We start from the raw sequence: 17,511 nt of genomic DNA on the forward strand, positions 1-17,511 counted from the left end.
AAAATAGTAACAATCTTAAAAGGATGTAATAGGCCTTAAATATGTAATTACAGTAATTATACTTAGTACTAGTCTGGCAGTGACACATCTTCATGAAACAAAATAGAAGACAGAATAGGCCCAAATATTTATAGGAATTCAGTATGGAGTGACATTTCACATTAGTAGAAATAGGTTTCTCAATTAGCACTAGTGGCATTTTGGACTGGATGTTTCTTTGATGTAGGAGGTTGCCCTATATATAGTAGAACATTTGGCAATTCATAGCCTTCATCTAATAGATGCAATAACACCTTTCTTCCAGCTTTGACAACCAAAGTTTTATCTCCAGATATTGCTAAATGTGCCCTGGGGAGCAAAACCACTTCAGAAAAGATGGATTATTTAATAATGGACCTAGCCTTTCTTGATAAAGTATTAAACTTCCAAAAGAGAGGGGAAAACACACACATACACAAAAAAGTCAAAAGAAAAACTCGGGCAAACAAATCAACTCATAATAACAAAAGCTAATTTCCAGGTTATTATATAAAAAGTATCTTACTAATAATAACAAAAGGCTTATTTCCAGGCTTGCCTCACATGTATGAGGCACCACATAAAAATAAGCAAATAAAATAAAGGCATGCTATTCATCTACAACTACAAAAAAGAAAAGGCCAATTTCCATTATTATGTAAAAAGCATATAATAAATTAGTAAGAATAGTAAGTCATTCCAGAAGAAAAAGTATAGAAAAAAATTTAAAAAATTTAATTACAAATCAATTTAACACATGAAGAATGCTTAACTTCTCTCACAATCAAACACAAATTTAAAACAATCTTATCAGCTTTCAAGAATGATATCAAATGTTATCATCTTTTGTCAGTGTTGGAACACTGGGAAGTGGGCCTCTATTAGCAAGACTAAATTAGTAGGAACATTTTTGGAAGGCAATTTAACATTACCTAACAAAATTTAAAATAAGCTTACCTGGGAGGGAGAGGCATGTGACAGAACCAACCCTTACAGTATGAAATGTGAGCAAAACTAGTTCAAGACACTGAAGACATATACAAACATGTAATGACTTCAAATCACTGTTCTGTAAGTACCTAAACATTAACTACATGAAGGTGAGGAGATACTGACTTCCTATTTAAGCTCTTTCAAAATAAAACATCTGCATAAACCTTTGACCCAGAAATTTATAACACAGAGACAGGAGCAAAATTATTCAAAATGTATTCACTACAGAATTGTTTGTAACACAAAAAACAACACTGAACAGTCTAGGAGTCCACCAACTGGGATTGATTATATAAATAATACAAAAGGCTATTCAAAGTTAAAGCCAGAAATGTACTTCCCTGGAGAGACCTCAAAAACATTGGTAATTAGGGAAGAAAACAAAACAAATAAAACTATATAAGTAATACAAGTAAATATACATTTATATATTTTATGTATTGGTGATTTCTCAAAAGATATTAACCAAAAATGACAGTAGTTATCTCTAAGGAATGAGACACAATATTTGTTTAGGAAGGCTTGCTCGGCATTCTCGTCCCTTTTCGTAGCAGCAAAAGCATTTTAAAAATACGCAAAGATAATAACTCACCCAATAATTAATTTTAAGTTATCATATTCACCTGTAGCAGCTTTGTTTTGCTAGAAAGATCGCTCTCCCTCTCTTTTAGCACAGCTTCTATTCTCTTCATTTCATTTTCCTTCTCTTTCAACCTAGAATTTTTACAAACAACTTATCTTACTAGTGTGCACTGAAAAGGAAAGCCAGACTCCAATATTACCCCTAAGAAAAATGATAGCATAAACAATGCCTACAATCTTTTTCTCTTCATACTACAAACTTTTGAATTTGTTCAAAAGAAAGTATTTCCACATCATTCTACTCAAAATTAAGAACATCCTAAAATTGTTACAGCTTATTTTGTATATAACATTTTATGATTTTATCTAGAGAAAACTCGAAAAACAAAAGGTATGTGCAAAACTGTATTTCATGAAACTGTTAGAAAATGTATCACTTAAAAAGAAATGAGTATTGCTCCCAAGAATGTTAGCCATAATTCACTGGCCCTGGAAGTTACAATATACCCAACTAATGTGCTAAAAAAGGTGTTACATATAATTTAGTCAGGTACACCCTTATAGTCTTAGTCAATCTAGCCCAAGTGAATTCCACCTGACTTTGTCATCCAAGCAACACGTACGACCTTTTTTGTGAGGAGCAAGCAAGCCACTGGGGATTAAAACCAGGGGCGCTCTACCACTGAGGTACAGTCCCAGGCCTTTTATCTTTTATTTTGAGACAGGGTCTAAGTTACCGAGGCTGGGTTTGAATTTGCATATCTTCTTGCCTCCAACTCCTAAGTAGCTGGGATTATAGGTGTGTGCCCCAGCACCCAACTATACTGCTAAATGTTTGGTTTATCCATCTTATCCAAGCAGGAACTCAGTATCTCCAGTATCTGAAGGTTCTCAGGTATTTGCTGAATGGAACACTATTTTTATTCCATTTAAATCCAAAAAGAATATCAAGATGCTTATAGGTCAATATGAAAAATACAGTCGCACACATAATAAATGTGGGATAAAAGAATGAAAAGACAAACCTTAAGTACATATTGCTAAAGTGAAAGAAACCAATCTGAAAAAGTTACATATTATATGGTTCCAACTATGACATTCTGGAAAAAGCATAACTATGGAGATAGTAAGATGATCCATGGTTGCCAGAATTCAGGGTGAGGGGGATAGGAGGGGGGAATAAATGAAAGGAGGATGGATAAATGAACAGGTGAAGTACAGAAGATTTTTAGGTCAGCAAAACTATTCTGTATGATACTATAATGAATATACTGTCATTATATGTCTGTTAAAATCTACAGAGTGAATTCCAACAAAAACCTGATGTTCAGTTTAAAAAAACGTATTGCTATTGGCTATAAACTGCTTTAAATATATGTATTACTAATGAAAAATGTTAATAACAGGGGAAATGAAAGGGGGATATGGGAACTCTCGTTTGTTTTTCTTTTTCATATTTTCTGTATACCTAATTTCTCTCATTTTTCTGTAAACCTAAATATGCCCCCATAAAGTCTATTAATTTAAAAATAAAATACAAGTAAAAGGTAAGGCAAAAATAAACCTAAAATATACACTTTCATAATTTATATACCAACTACAAAGATGCCACAAGTGTCCTAAGCTTTCTCTTAGAAGATGAGAAAAACACCTTGACAGTTATATAATGCCCAAGAGATAAATTAGTTGCACAAATGAGCCATCTTGTTGTCAAGAAGTCATCTTCCTTGTATTCATAAATGACTTAATAAATATTCACATTATCTTAATTTCAAAGACTACTTTCAAGAGGAAACTTCTTAAAAACAAACACTGATAAATATTGCTGGGTACCACATTAAAGAAAAATCCCTTTGAAGTGACTCTAGAGAGAACCAAAAAGCTAAGGTCCTGATACCATTCCTCACCAGTGCAGCCTCATTTAGCTTAAGAAAACAGATTTCACAGTATATAAAATTGGTTTCAGGATGAGCATCTACAAAATCTGACACCTCCTATACTGACTGCAGTCAATATTTTTACTATTCAGCACAGAATAACACATATGACAAGTTCTATTTTACCAATATTATGACTATAATTATTTTCTAATTAAAAGTGTTATTCCTCAAATACTAATTTTAAGCTGTGGACATACATATATGCATATTTATTTTTTTCTCATTTTTAGTATGTTTTTAACAGTTACTTTTCCTTGCCTTATCTTCTAAAGTTTGGGGTTTTTATTTTTTTGTTTTGTTTTTGTTTCTTTTTCTTATTCCTTTTTCTCCTTTCTTCTTCTAATAGCTGAATTCTCCTATTTTTTCTCCCTCCTTTTGTGTTCATATTTTTTCCTTCTTTATAACCATCATTTGTTGCTTTCTATTTGTTCACATTTTTTTTCACCAGCACATATCCCTTTTATTAATTAATTACCCAGTATATTCATATTCTACATCACACCAAGTAGGAGCTAGAAAGCCAGGGTTCATCAGTCACATTATCCAAAAGACCATGGCAGCTATGCTGTTGATGGTACCTCAGGCATCCCTTTGACCAGGAAACCTTGCTCTCTGGCTGCTCAACCTTGGGGAGGCCCAGAGCCCCTCAGCTCTAGATAATTATTTGTCTGTGGGCCCTTGGGAGCTTGGAGATCAGGATACAGACCCTGTGGCCTGGCTATGGAGATGGTAAAACATTCTAAACTTTCTTCTACTTCCTATCACATAATCTTTTCTCTTAATGAACTGTATTTTTATCATCTTTTAGAACTATTTGTTTTATATAACTCCTGTCCCTACCATTCATGTTGTAATTATTACTGCTGTGGATGCCACAGTTGACACTTGCTGTTTGTTTTAATGCCATATCTAGTTTACAGTTATGTATTGTGTTTGCTGTTGTCAACTGCAGACTCCACCATTTCTGTATTTGTGATAATTAGTGTTGTAAAGGTTACAGTAGGCACCTGGTATTTATTTGAATGCTGTATATTATTTGCATAAAGTGTTGCTATTATTTCCCCCTTTTTTGTGAAGTCCCAGGAATCTACTGGGTCACTACAAGTTCACAGGGTAGAGACTCTGCTGCAGAACTAAACTCAGCCAAAAGATGGTACACCTTGCTCCACAGACAAATTAACAATACTCAAACTTCAGCTATACTTGAATACGAAGAATAGAAGGGACAAAAACTTAAGACAAGGCCCCAAATAGGAAGGGCTAAGAGTGTGCCTTCAGGTCCGGATCACAGACAGCCACACCTACAACAAAAACAGAATTAACACAAAGGCTGTGGATATCACACTCAGGAGGGGGTCTCAATCTAGTTCACTTAAGGACACTCTCACAAGAGAAGGCTGTGCTCTAAAAAGACCCACATAAGAGTGAAAGAGAAATCCATCCTGAGAGATGCATAAAACCCAACACAGGAATGAGAAATTCCTTTGAAAAAAAATGAAGCTTCCTAAAGTTCATAATTCATGAGCAACTGATTCCAAAGATATTCAAGTGAAGGAAATTATCAGATAAGAATTCAACAGAATGATTATAAAAATGATCAATGAATTTCAAAAACAGAATAAATTAAGAAAGTCAATATAGGTTAAGAACCAATATACAAATGAAAGACCCAATCAAGTCTAATATAGTAACCATGCTGAGAATAGAATTGCATCTGGAAGACAAAGTGGCCAGCCTTGAACATTCAGACAGTTTTAAAGAAAGGAAGATAAGTAACCATGATCAGAATATACAAGAACTCTGAATATTAAGAGTTCAAATTTAAGATTCATTGGAATTGAAGAAGGCTGTGAGGTACAGGCTAACAGAAATGATAACCTCTTCAGAGAAATTTTCCAAACTTCAAAATGAGATTGATATCCAGATACAAGAGGCATTCAGAGCCCCAAATAGACATACTGGTAAAGGGAACAATCCAACAAGAAGATATAACAATAGTAAATACTTATGACCCAAATGTTAATATACCTAATTTCATAAGAGACACTACTCAAATTAAAGCCTCAAACAGACCCCAGTTCAATAATACTGGGTGATTTCAACACATCTCTCTCACCATTAGATAGGTCGTCCAGACAAACTCAGTAGACTCTTTGAACCTGAAAAATATTTCAAATCAAATTGACTTAACAGACATCTATAGAATACTTCATCCAACAACAGCTAAATACACTTTGTTCTCAGCACCTCATGAATATTCTCTAAAAAATAACATATTTTAGACCACAAAGCAATTCTTAGCAAATACAAAACAACTGAAAAAAATTCCTTGGATCTTATCAAACCATATTGGGATGAAATTAGAAATTAACACCAAAAAACAAAAAAAAAAATCCTACAGAAGCTATATAAAAACATGGGAACTGAACAATACACATTTGAATGGTGAATGGGATAATACAAGAAATCAGAGGAGAAATTTAAAAATTCTTAGAATCAAATCAGAATAGTGATAAAACACATCAGAACCTCAGGGATACTATGAGGGCAGTTCTAAGAGGAAAGTTTATAGCTATGAATGCTACATAAGAAAATCAGAAAAGAGCCCAATAAACAACCTAATAATGCATCTCAAAGCCTTTGAAAAAGAAAAACAAACCAACCTCAAAACCAGTAGAAGGAAATAATTGAGATCAAAGCCAAAAAAATCAATGAAATTTTGAATAAAAAAAACCGATACAAAGGACCAATGAAAGAAATGGCTCTTTGAAAAAATAAACAAGATTGATAAGCCTTTTGACAAACTAACCAAAAGAAAGACAGAAGACCCAAATTAATGAAAATATAGAAATCACCAGAGATATCACAGAAATCCAGAGGATCATTCGAGACTATTTTGAAAACTAATACTCCAATAAATTGGAAACCTAGAAGAAATGGATATATTTCTAGACACATACAATCTGTCCAAATTCAATCAAGAGGATTGAAAACCTGAACAGATCAATAACTAGCAATGAGAAAGAAGCAGTAAGAAAAAGCCTTTTAACAAAGAAAAACCCAGGATTCTCAGCTAAATTCTTAAATTCTTAGACTTTTACACAGAAGAACTAATGCCAATGGTCCTCAAATTATTCCATGAAATAGAAAGTTATGGAATACTTCAAAATTCATTCTAGAAGGCAGGTATCATACTCATATCAACACCAGATAAGGACACACCAAGGAAAGAAAACTATAGATCAATATCCCTGATGAACTTAGATGCAAAAATACTTAATATTAGCAAATATTGTATTCAACAATATGATAAGAAGATTGTAAATCATGACCAAATCCATTTTATCCCAGGAAAGCAAGGATGGTCTAACATACACAAATCAATAAATGTAATTCATCACATTAATAGGATTAAGGACAAAAATCACTTAGTCATCTTAACAGATGCAGAGAAAGCCTTTAACAAAACTCAGCACCCATTTGTGATTTAAAAAATACACCACTGAAGAAACTAGGAATAAAAGGAACCTATCTCAACATTATAAAGGTTATAAACATAGAACCCAAAGCCAACATCAGAGTGAATGAGGAAAAAAAATAAAAACATAATCTTTAAAATTTGGAACAAGACAAGGATGTCCACTCTCACCACTCCTGTTTAATACAGTTCTAGAAATTCTAGCCAGAGCAAATAGGCCAGAGAGGGAAATAAGAAATTAAAAAAAAAAAAAGGAAAGAAGTCAATTATTACTGTTTGCAAAAGATATGATCCTATTTGTACCTAGAAGACCCAAAAAGCTCCACCAAAAGACCACAAAGCTAAGAAACAAATGCAGCAAAGCAGCAGGTTACAAAATAAACATACAAAAACCAATAGTTTTGTATATACCAACATGAATCTACTGAGAAAGAAATCAGGAAAACAATCCCATTAACAATAGCCTCAAGAAAAATAAAATACCTAGGAATAAATCTAACTGAGGAAGTGAAAGACCTCTATAATAAAAGTATAGAACACTGAAGAAATAAAAAGACAATGATACAAGAAGATGGAAAGACCTCCTGTGATCATGGACAGGCAGTGTTAATATTGTTACAATGAACATATTACCAAAAGCAATATACAAAGCAATCCCCATCAAAATACCAATGACATTCTCCACAGAACTAGAAAAAACTCCTAAAACTTATTTGGAAGAATAAAAGAACCAGATATCAACTCAAAATGGATTTAAGAACTAGGAATTTGACCAGAAACTATGCAACTCCTAGAAGAAAAAAGCCAACACTCCAACCTATAGGCACAGGCAACAAGTTTCTCAATAGGACCCCTAAATAATGTCAAAGAGAAATAAAAGGAATGGCATCAAATTAAAATTTTTCTGTTCAGCAAAGGAAACAAAGAATGTGAAGAGAGAGAGTCTACAGAATGGGAGAAAATCTTTGCTAGCTACTCTTCTGACTAAGGATTAATGTCCAGAATCTATAAAGAATTCAAAGAACTTGACACCAAAAAAGCAAATGACCCAATTAATAATGAGCAAATGAATTAAACAGACACTTCTCAAAAGAAGAAATACAATGGCCAACAAATATATGAAAAAACATTTAGCATTATTAGCAAAAGAGAAATGCAACTCAAAACTAGACTGAGATTTCATCTAACCCCAGTTAAAATGGCAGTCATGTGGATAAAAATGAAAACTTTTAAATTATTGGTGGAACTGTAAACTAGTATAGTCACTGTGGAAATCAGCATGAAGGCTCCTCAAAAGATAGGAATGGACCCACCATATGACCCAGCTATACCACTCCTTGGTATTTAATCTGAAGAATGAGTCATCATACAATAGCCGAGACATGCATAATCATGTTTAAAGCAGCACATTTCACAATAGTTAAAACTATGGAACTAACCTGTGTGGTGTCCATCAATGGATAAATGAATGAAGAAAATGTAGTGTGTGTGTGTGTGTGTGTGTGTGTGTGTGTGTGTGTACATGAAGTTTTATTCAGTCATAAAAAATGAAATTATGTCATCTGCAGGAAAATGGATGAAACTAGAGACCATTATGTCAAGCAAAACAAGGCACACTCAGAAGATCAAGGATCATATTTACTCGTGTGGAAGCTAGAGAGGGTGAAAGGTGAAGAAAGGTAGGAGGGGTGAGGAATCTCATGAAAATAGAAGGGAGATAAGTAAAGGGTACAGGAGTAGGAGGGGGAAAGGGGAAATACTAGGGAATAATTTGGCCAAATTATACTGCTATATTGTGTGCATGTACAGATACATAAGAACAAATCCAACCATTATGTACAACTATAATGCATTAATAAAAAAAATACAGCAGGGACTAAGGGAAGCTGGCTAAATGTATACTTACACAATTTCAAGCTCTTCAAATTGTGATGTAGAATACGCCTAAGAAACAGATTCACATTTTTTAACACCAACATCAAAATAAACCAGGTATTACAATAAAAATACAGAATCACAGACCAGTAAAATAAAAACATAATTATGTGGTAAATTTAAGACTAGCGCTTTTGTAAAACAAAGAGTTTTTTCTTGATCAAATTTAACTTTTATTATTTATTTTTCAAAGACTACAGATTAATATACAAACTAAACACAGTTAAAAATGAGCCTGCTGTGCAGTTGAAAAAGGAAGAAGGAAACGCTTATGAGCTTAGGCTGAAAAATAAAGCTGTTAAATATGACTTGACTGGAATACAAGTTAAGATATTTTAATAATAACAATGGAAAACATTATTTTCCTGGTAAAGAAACTAAGAACACTTTAACTTCTTTACTTCCAAATACAATAAAGATTTCTCATTGCTATGTAACAAGTTGGTACTTTGTCTATACTATACCTCCTGCAAGTTACGTTGTGCTGCTTCCTGCATATAAGTCTTCAAAGATTTGTTTTCTTCTTGCAGATCCTTAAAAAGAATAGATGTGAACTGATATTCAAATATAAAAAAAAGGTATTTTTTAACTTTTGTTTGTAAAGTCTCACCTGTAACCATTTCTCTCTATTGGCTAGATCTTTCTCCTTCTCTTCTATAAGAACCTTCATGGTATTCACCTGTTCCTCCTTTCCTTTTAATCTGACAATAAATTAGTAAGAACTATAAATGAACATGACCATTAAAAGCAAAAATACTTTAGACTGAAAAATCATATTTCAGGTAGTATTCACAGAAAGAAAGTGACTAAAATAAACTAAAACTTATGTTAACGTACAAAGGCACATTAAGATTTTGAAGGCATAATCCAATTAAGAAGTATAGGACTGATTAAAGAAAATTCTAATCAATGAATATGCAGATACTGAATATAAAATAGGGTAGCTCCAATTCACAATAGCTAAACTATGAAACCAACCTAGATGCCCTGAAACAGATGAATGTATAAAGAAAATGTGGTACAGGGGAGGGAAGAAGAGGGAGGGGACATGAAAGACGATGGGATGAGATGGATATCATTACCCTAAGTACATGTATAAAGACACGAATGGAGTGACTCTAATTTGCATACAACTAGAGATATGAAAAATTGTGCTCTATATGTGTAGTATGAATTGTAATGCATTCTGCTATCATATATAACAAATTAAAATTTTAAAAAAAGAAAATGTGGTACATATACACAATGAAATATTACTAAGCCTTAAAGAAGAATGAAAGTATAGCATTTGCAAGGAAATGAATGGAGCTGCAGAATATCATGCTAAGCAAAACCCCCAAACCAAAGGCCAAATGTTTTCTTTGATAAGCGGATGCTAATTCATAACGGGGGTGGGGGGGGGGATGAAGTAACTTTAGATTGTGTATAGGGGAATGAGGGGTGGGGATGGGAAAGACGGAGGAATAAGATAGGCATTATTACCCTACACACATGTATGATTACACTACTGGTGTGACTCAGCCCATGTACAGCCAGAGGAATGAGAAGTTCAACTCATACTCTTCTATATGACCCTGTTCGATTTAGACAGCTGAGAAAGGAGGAGAGGGAAATGACAAAGTACTGGGGAATGAGACTGATCAAATTATGTTGTTTATAAATACAAATATGGCACAATGAATCCCACAGCTATGTGTAATTATAACATCCCAATAAAAAATAAATTAGATGGTTGAAGCGGGAAAGTCACTTCAACAATATATATTCAGTTTCAGGTGGCTATTAAATAGTCAAAGAGCAATATCTCAGCTTAAGTCATACTCAGACTATAAGTCAAGATAAAATAAGATTTCCCATCTTTTTTTCTTCCCCCCAAAAAACTTAATAAGAGATTAAGGCGTAATGAAAGACTGAAGACTTTAAGGGCCTGTAAAGTAATTTTTGATATTTTCTAAAAAATATTATTTGAAGCAAATAAAAAGAAGCCATGACTTTCATTACATTTAACTTGTGGAAAAAGAGATTTGTAGGAATAAAAGACAAAAGAGTACTTACAACTTCTGAAGCTCCTGAACTTGAGAAGTGATAGATAACTGAAATATAAGGAGAAAAAAAGTAATTTATAATCCATTCAACAATACCAATAAGCTTTATGACATATTTATAATTCATACACTTCAAATTACAAAGATCCCAGCTGAATTTTTCATGCCAAAACAAGATGTGTTTTAATTTCACCTTCCCTTGACTCCAATGACAATAAAAGTTAAACTAAAAATAGAACAGGGAGGGGGGGGGGGAAGACAAAGGAGATGGTTAAAAATGGTAAGTCTAAATATGATATTTCTATAATTGTGAAAATTAGAGTATTAACTAACTCTCCACATACCTCCTTATAATTAGTATCAGAGCTTTTCTCCAGCCCAGTTTTAAAAGGTAACTCTTCAACAGTATTCTATATTATCCTTTCATTACGTTTACTTTTTTTTTTTTAAATCATACTTTTTTTTGTTTTTTTAAGAGAGAATTTTTTAATATTTACTTTTCAGTTTTCGGCGGACACAACATTTTTGTTTGTATATGGTGCTGAGGATCGAACCTGGGCCGCACGCACACCAGGCGAGCGCGCTACTGCTTGAGCCACATCCCCAGCCCCATACATCTTCTAATACTACCTTTTATTCCCATTCTCACAGTCCCTTCAGATCTTGACTTCATTTCCTCAAAGGAGCCTCTCCTGAATCCTCAATCTATATTTTAGAAGTATGATCTTTTTACAAGTGGGAGGAACTCAGAGATATTATTGAATGAATCTTTTCAATGAATAAATCATCTCTTGATGCAATTTCACCATCTTTATTCAATGAAGCCTTATCACATTAAATTCGATAAACTCCATCTATTTCCAATAATCCCATCCACTTCTAGAATGTCCCAGTAAAATTTGTGTTTTGTTCTACAGGCAGAAGTCTGAGCAATATATGTATTCTACCAAAAAAATTCTGTTCCATGTAGTTGGTTAGTTGGCTAGTTTTTATAAATGGGAGGTTTTGGTAATGAAAGATTTACCAAAGTGTTTTGCATTTTATTTTTAAGTTGTAAACAAATGAAACACTAATCCAAAAAAAAAAAAAAGAAAAGAAAAAGAAAAACTTTCCAGAAAAAGACCTTTGATGGAAATTCCAAAAGATATATCGATTATAATATCAGACACTTTCTCAAATCAGACCCCCCCAAAAAGCATATAACCCAACATACTTAAGCATACTACTAGAAGGTTTTTTTCCTGAGTTAAAAAGAAAAAAAAAGTAGCTCATAAATATCATATACACTATAAATCTGTCATGCTATGGCTCTTAGATTTTTACCTGTTGAGCCTTTTCAAGCTGGATATTTCCTATTTCTTCTTTTAGAGTCTCTATTTCCTGTTTCAAATCCTTGACAATGACAAAACAGACAAGATTGGACAATGGAACACACAAATTGACATAAATGCAATGTACAGACAAACACATGAAATTAAATGATGTTAACTAAAGTTGATAAACAGAAAACCAAACACGCTGTTTTCTAAATCTCTTCCAATACCTGAACAGTTTTCTCCTTATTAGCAACTTTGAGAACTTCAGCTTCCAGAAGCTCTTCCACAGACTTGATCTTTCCATCTTTCTCATGGATCCTTAATAAACATACACAGTATTAGTTTGGATAGAAATCACCAGAATCCACCAACTAAGACACAAAAACAACACTGATCATGAAAAGGCTTTTCAACTCCTATGTTAAGTAAAACAGCAACCTATCTTTGCAGGGAGAAAAAAAAGTGAGGGGAGGGACTTAAACCTACTCATAAAATAGAATTAGTAACTACCAGATCATTAAAGCCTATGCAGACAAGAATTTGGTAATGTGCTTCAACAGTTCATAAGGAATATAAGATCTGAACCAAGAAGAACATTAGAGATAAGCAAGTTCCTCTCAACAATGGAATTTTCCAGGATTTTGGAGCTCTGGCAGAACTTGTACACAATTACACCAAACTTTACAGACACCTTAAGAAGAGGATACATGCAAGGACATAAATGTCTTATAATATTACCTGGTTTTTGAAAGACAAAAAATTAGCAGTTTGACGGCATATAAAATAAATCTAATCAATTATGAAAACTTTTTTTAAAATTACACTTGGGAAAGAATGACTTTCCTTAGTACATTAATGAAAAAATTTGTAGTATAAGTTAACTAACATACATCAGGTGTCTCTCCAAAAAGTAAAACTAGATTTGTGAGTACTAAGAAAATAGGCCAAAAAACAAAGACCAAGTTGAAGTAAGGTTATCACTTACACTTTCTTAAGTTCTTCAACTAAAGATGCAAAAGAAACCTAGAAATAGGAAAATATCTTATTTAGTATATTGTTCTATTAATGCATCAGAAGTAGAAAAGTACAATTTATCCTTAAATTTTCCACTATACCAAATGGGAAAAGTAAACCCAGGAATTCTTTCTAGATGTTTCAAATGTCATAATGATGAAAATAACAACATACTAAAAGTAAAGACTTTTAAAATTACTTGTAAGTGTAGGCCAAAAGAAAAATCATTAAAGGTTTAAATCATTCAGTCATTCTAACTAGACAAAGAAAAAAATACAACTAGGAAACTGTCTAAATTTTAGTAGCCTCTTTTATACATTATTTATATTCAATTTTTATTTGTATACTCAAAACTGCAATGACTTTAATAGTGACTGGCATGCTATAAATTCAACAAACTATAGCAATATTACTGATAATCAAATAAATAGTCATTCATTGATTTAAAAACTATACTTGATAAATTCCACCTTGGAAGAGAAACAAACTTGATATGTTTTTATGTAAATTTCCACTGTTTAAAAAAGAACAGTTGTAGCATCTACTATATGCATTACCTGATCATTTTGCTTAGCCTTTAAGTCTTGAACTTCTTTCGTCAGAGATGAATTTTCTGTTCTTATTGCCTTTTTCAAAGACACATAAGTACAACATACTTTTATCTTCTGAAGAATTAGACAGCTTCAAAATACACTCACTTCTCATTTTCCTTTAGCTGCTGCTTTTCCTCTCTGTAAAGTCCCAAAATCCCACTTGTTGCATATGTCTACAATTTTGTAACTTCTTTTAGTGAAATGGGTTTTTTAATTCAATTGTCCCAGAACTGTATCTATTTATATTTCCACAAATTCAAAAACAGAGTATACTATACCCACTTGTCAATTTTGACATGATCCTCTCTAAATTCAAATATACCTTTTATTTTACTTTACCCAGCAACTGCATCCTTATCAAGTTAGTTAAGACTGATGATAACAGTTATTGATAACAATAACAACATAGAGCTCCAATACTATTCCAGAGACTTATGAAGTCTGCTAGTAATCATTTGTTTATAATTTGGACATGGGTGCAAGTAGAGAAGCATATACTACCAACTACAGCAACAGTATTAACCTCTTTAAGGTAGTGAATGCTACAATCAACTATGCATTTTTCTATTTCTCAAAAATCACTTAAAATTAAAGTTATAAATTTACAAAATGTCATTAACTAATATTAAGTTTAAGAGCTATGAGAAAACCTTTTACAATTATAGTGAAACTCCTTCGTGTTCACGGAGTAAGCACAAGGAAAACAAATCTACAAAATGCTTTACATTCAGTTCCTCCTCTTTAGTGGCCACCTGAATAAGTCCAGTTTCAAGTAATTCTTCTACAGTCTTTAACTTTTCATCTTTTTCTTGAATGCTGCAATTATAAATTAAAAACTTATTATAAACTATTCTTAAGGTAAATAATATCATTCCTAAATATTTTACATGAATCAACCCCTCTGTCCATCACTCCTTACAAACTTTAATCCAAGAACGGCTTCTTGAGGATCTCCACCCTCAAGAAACTGTTCTTGGATTTAGGGTACTTCTTGGTTTTAGGGTACTTCTTCATTACCATTAAGGAAACTGTGCTCAAGCACTGTAGTCTTTATATACCAGTCTAAAAGGTCAATCACCACGACACTGACATAGACCATATTATAAAATCTCAAATAAGCAATAGTATATCACACTCCCTTCTACCACAAAGGACAAAGAGAATTTTAAGAACATAGATTAGTGTCATTAATAATCCTGTTATCACAAATTTGGTAGAAATGAGTAGCTGAAAATTTTTTTTCAAAAAGGACAAATTTAAACTCTTACCATTTTTCCATTTGTTCCACAACATCTTTATTAGGCTGAAAATAAAAATCACCGAAAAGTTTAATTCTACCAAGTTTGCATGAAATAAAACTAGATTAGAAACAGAACTCTGTGGAAATTATTTAGAATTCTAAACACATCCAAAATTTAAGGAAATGACCATTATTTGAAAACTGCTATTATAATTTTTAAATTCAAAAGACACAAGATGACAAAAGAGAGGTTATCTACACAAAGGACACATATAAGAAGTATATGGGGCTGGCAAAATAAACTAGTAACTTATGAATAATTTTTTATTACTATGAAGGATAACCTTGAGGTTCAGGGAAAATCCGCTTCACTTCCCTTATATTAATTAAATTCTTCAAATATAAAAAATCCAAGCCTCTAAAGCATTACAAGTCAAAGAAAGGTTTTCTTTCTTTTTTTTTTTTTTTGACAAAGATTCCCCCCCACACAATAAGTTATAATACTTATCAGCAAGTGAACACAACCTGTTTACAGCTCAATGGATTTTTAATATGTAAATATTATGTAAACACTAGTTAGACCAAAAATAGAGAATGCTTTAAAAAAGCTCATCAACTACAGAAGCAACATAAACATTCTCTTCATTGTCTGACAGATCCTTCAACCTTTGTAACTCACTCTTTCTCCCCATCTACTTTTCTAAAATCTTGGTAGTTCTTACTTTTTACCAATCTTATTACAACCATTTCTCACAAATAAAAATAATTTTTCCATTGCCAAATCCAAGTCCTAAGGTTTCACTTCTTATATATTTCTAAAATCAACCCCTTCTCTTTAATGAGTAAGTTTAGGTCTAAACCTTTACTCATTTCAAATATCACAAGATCCTCATTCTTATCCCTGTTTATATGGATTGATTTGTGCAGGGCACAAGAAGAAAGAATGTACTAAGAAAAAAACTGTCCCACCCTTAAAAAGGAGACAGGAAATGTCAATTAAATTAGATTTTTTTAAAAATCATGCAGTAGTAAGTTTACAATCTTCCACAAAGATGCATTTTGTTTACTTTTATTTTTTATGAATGCCATCTCACAAAAAGACTACACTATGAAGTCCAAATTACCTATACCTTAATTATTTGGTTGTATTGTACTTTTAGTCCTCTCTGCTTCTCCCTCTCATAAATCCAAACACCTAGAGTTTAGGAAGATTACCTAGAGTAATCTTCCTAAAATGTTTGACTAAGGACTCATTCATCCTCGCAAGCACCCTTTGGTACAAATCACAGTACAAAATCACATTTGTGAATCTTACACAGAGAATAGTCTTTCAAAATTACGCCCCAGCAAATCTTCCTCTATTCCCCATACCTTGTCCTTCTGCAATATACCAATATGCTCTAAATATGCCAATTTTGCTACATGCTGCGATGGCTTTGAACAGTGTTCCCCCAGCCTGGAAGTTCGGCAAATTCATGGCCATTTTTCAAAATCAGGTTTAATTGTCCCATGGATTACCTCTCCAACCCTCCTTCAAACAGAATGCATTATCCCTTCCCCTAAACCTGGACACACAGTTAAGGAATTTTATTCATCATACTTACTGGTTTATGCCTCTGCCTACACATTCAGCCATATTCTGAGGACAAGAATTAATTCTCATTCATCTCCATAGCCTTACCATGGAGATAAGAACCTAGCATATATATTCAACTATTAAATAAATATTTGATGAATTCAATTTCCTTTAATGAAGATATAACTTCATAAGTACTCCTGGTCTTCAGCTCATCAATATTCCATTGTATAAAACAGAGCTTAGCAGCTATCCAACATTTCTACTTGACTTCATACTATTTTGATCTAATTCAATCCTATTATTTCCTCCCTAGAAGATTTTCAAATCTGTATCTTATACAATAAGGAACTCTTCTGCAATTCAATACAACTAGGCATTCAGGAAAAGAAAAAAAATTCTCATACTTTTCACTTAATATTTTTGACCACTTAATCTTAAAAATTCATTGGAATAAGAATTTTAAAAAGAATTTTAAAAGTTAGACTGGTCCTACACAAGTCAGGATACACGCCTGAAACTTGGGCTACTTAAAAGGCTGAGGCAGGAGGATTGTCATGTGAGTGGACAGCATGAGCAGCCTAAAGATACTTTGTCTCAAAAAGATGGGGGTGAGGTGAGGAATGGGGAATGATGTAGCTCAAAGAGCACTTGCATCAAATGTTTAAGGCCCTGAGTTCAATCCCAGTACTGCAAATGAGGGGGAAAAAAGATAACACAAGGATGTATCCCCCTCCAAATTACTTTGTTCTGAGTAAATGAGATTAATAACTGATTGATC

The 17,511-nt window shown here is 32.9% G+C and overlaps 1 protein-coding gene across 12 annotated transcripts in view; it reads right to left on the reverse strand.

Moving 5' to 3' along the window:
- Positions 1–17,511, reverse strand: part of Ktn1 (kinectin 1) — a 105,562-nt gene that overhangs the window by 23,738 nt on the left and 64,313 nt on the right. For 7 of the 12 annotated variants that reach the window (XM_077800059.1, XM_077800062.1, XM_026384086.2 and 4 more), the window contains 11 exons: positions 15,183–15,217; positions 14,640–14,730; positions 13,879–13,947; positions 13,293–13,330; positions 12,535–12,625; positions 12,315–12,383; positions 11,002–11,039; positions 9,557–9,647; positions 9,411–9,479; positions 8,918–8,955; positions 1,635–1,725 (listed from right to left, as the gene is read on the reverse strand). In XM_077800059.1, coding sequence (XP_077656185.1) covers positions 1,635–1,725; positions 8,918–8,955; positions 9,411–9,479; positions 9,557–9,647; positions 11,002–11,039; positions 12,315–12,383; positions 12,535–12,625; positions 13,293–13,330; positions 13,879–13,947; positions 14,640–14,730; positions 15,183–15,217 — 720 coding nt within the window. The remainder of the gene's footprint in view (positions 1–1,634; positions 1,726–8,917; positions 8,956–9,410; positions 9,480–9,556; positions 9,648–11,001; positions 11,040–12,314; positions 12,384–12,534; positions 12,626–13,292; positions 13,331–13,878; positions 13,948–14,639; positions 14,731–15,182; positions 15,218–17,511) is intronic. The other 5 variants (XM_077800067.1, XM_077800065.1, XM_077800064.1 and 2 more) reach the window with 2 other exon arrangements.

This window comes from Urocitellus parryii, chromosome 6 (assembly GCF_045843805.1).
Source record: "Urocitellus parryii isolate mUroPar1 chromosome 6, mUroPar1.hap1, whole genome shotgun sequence".
NCBI classification, from domain to species: Eukaryota; Metazoa; Chordata; class Mammalia; order Rodentia; family Sciuridae; genus Urocitellus; species Urocitellus parryii.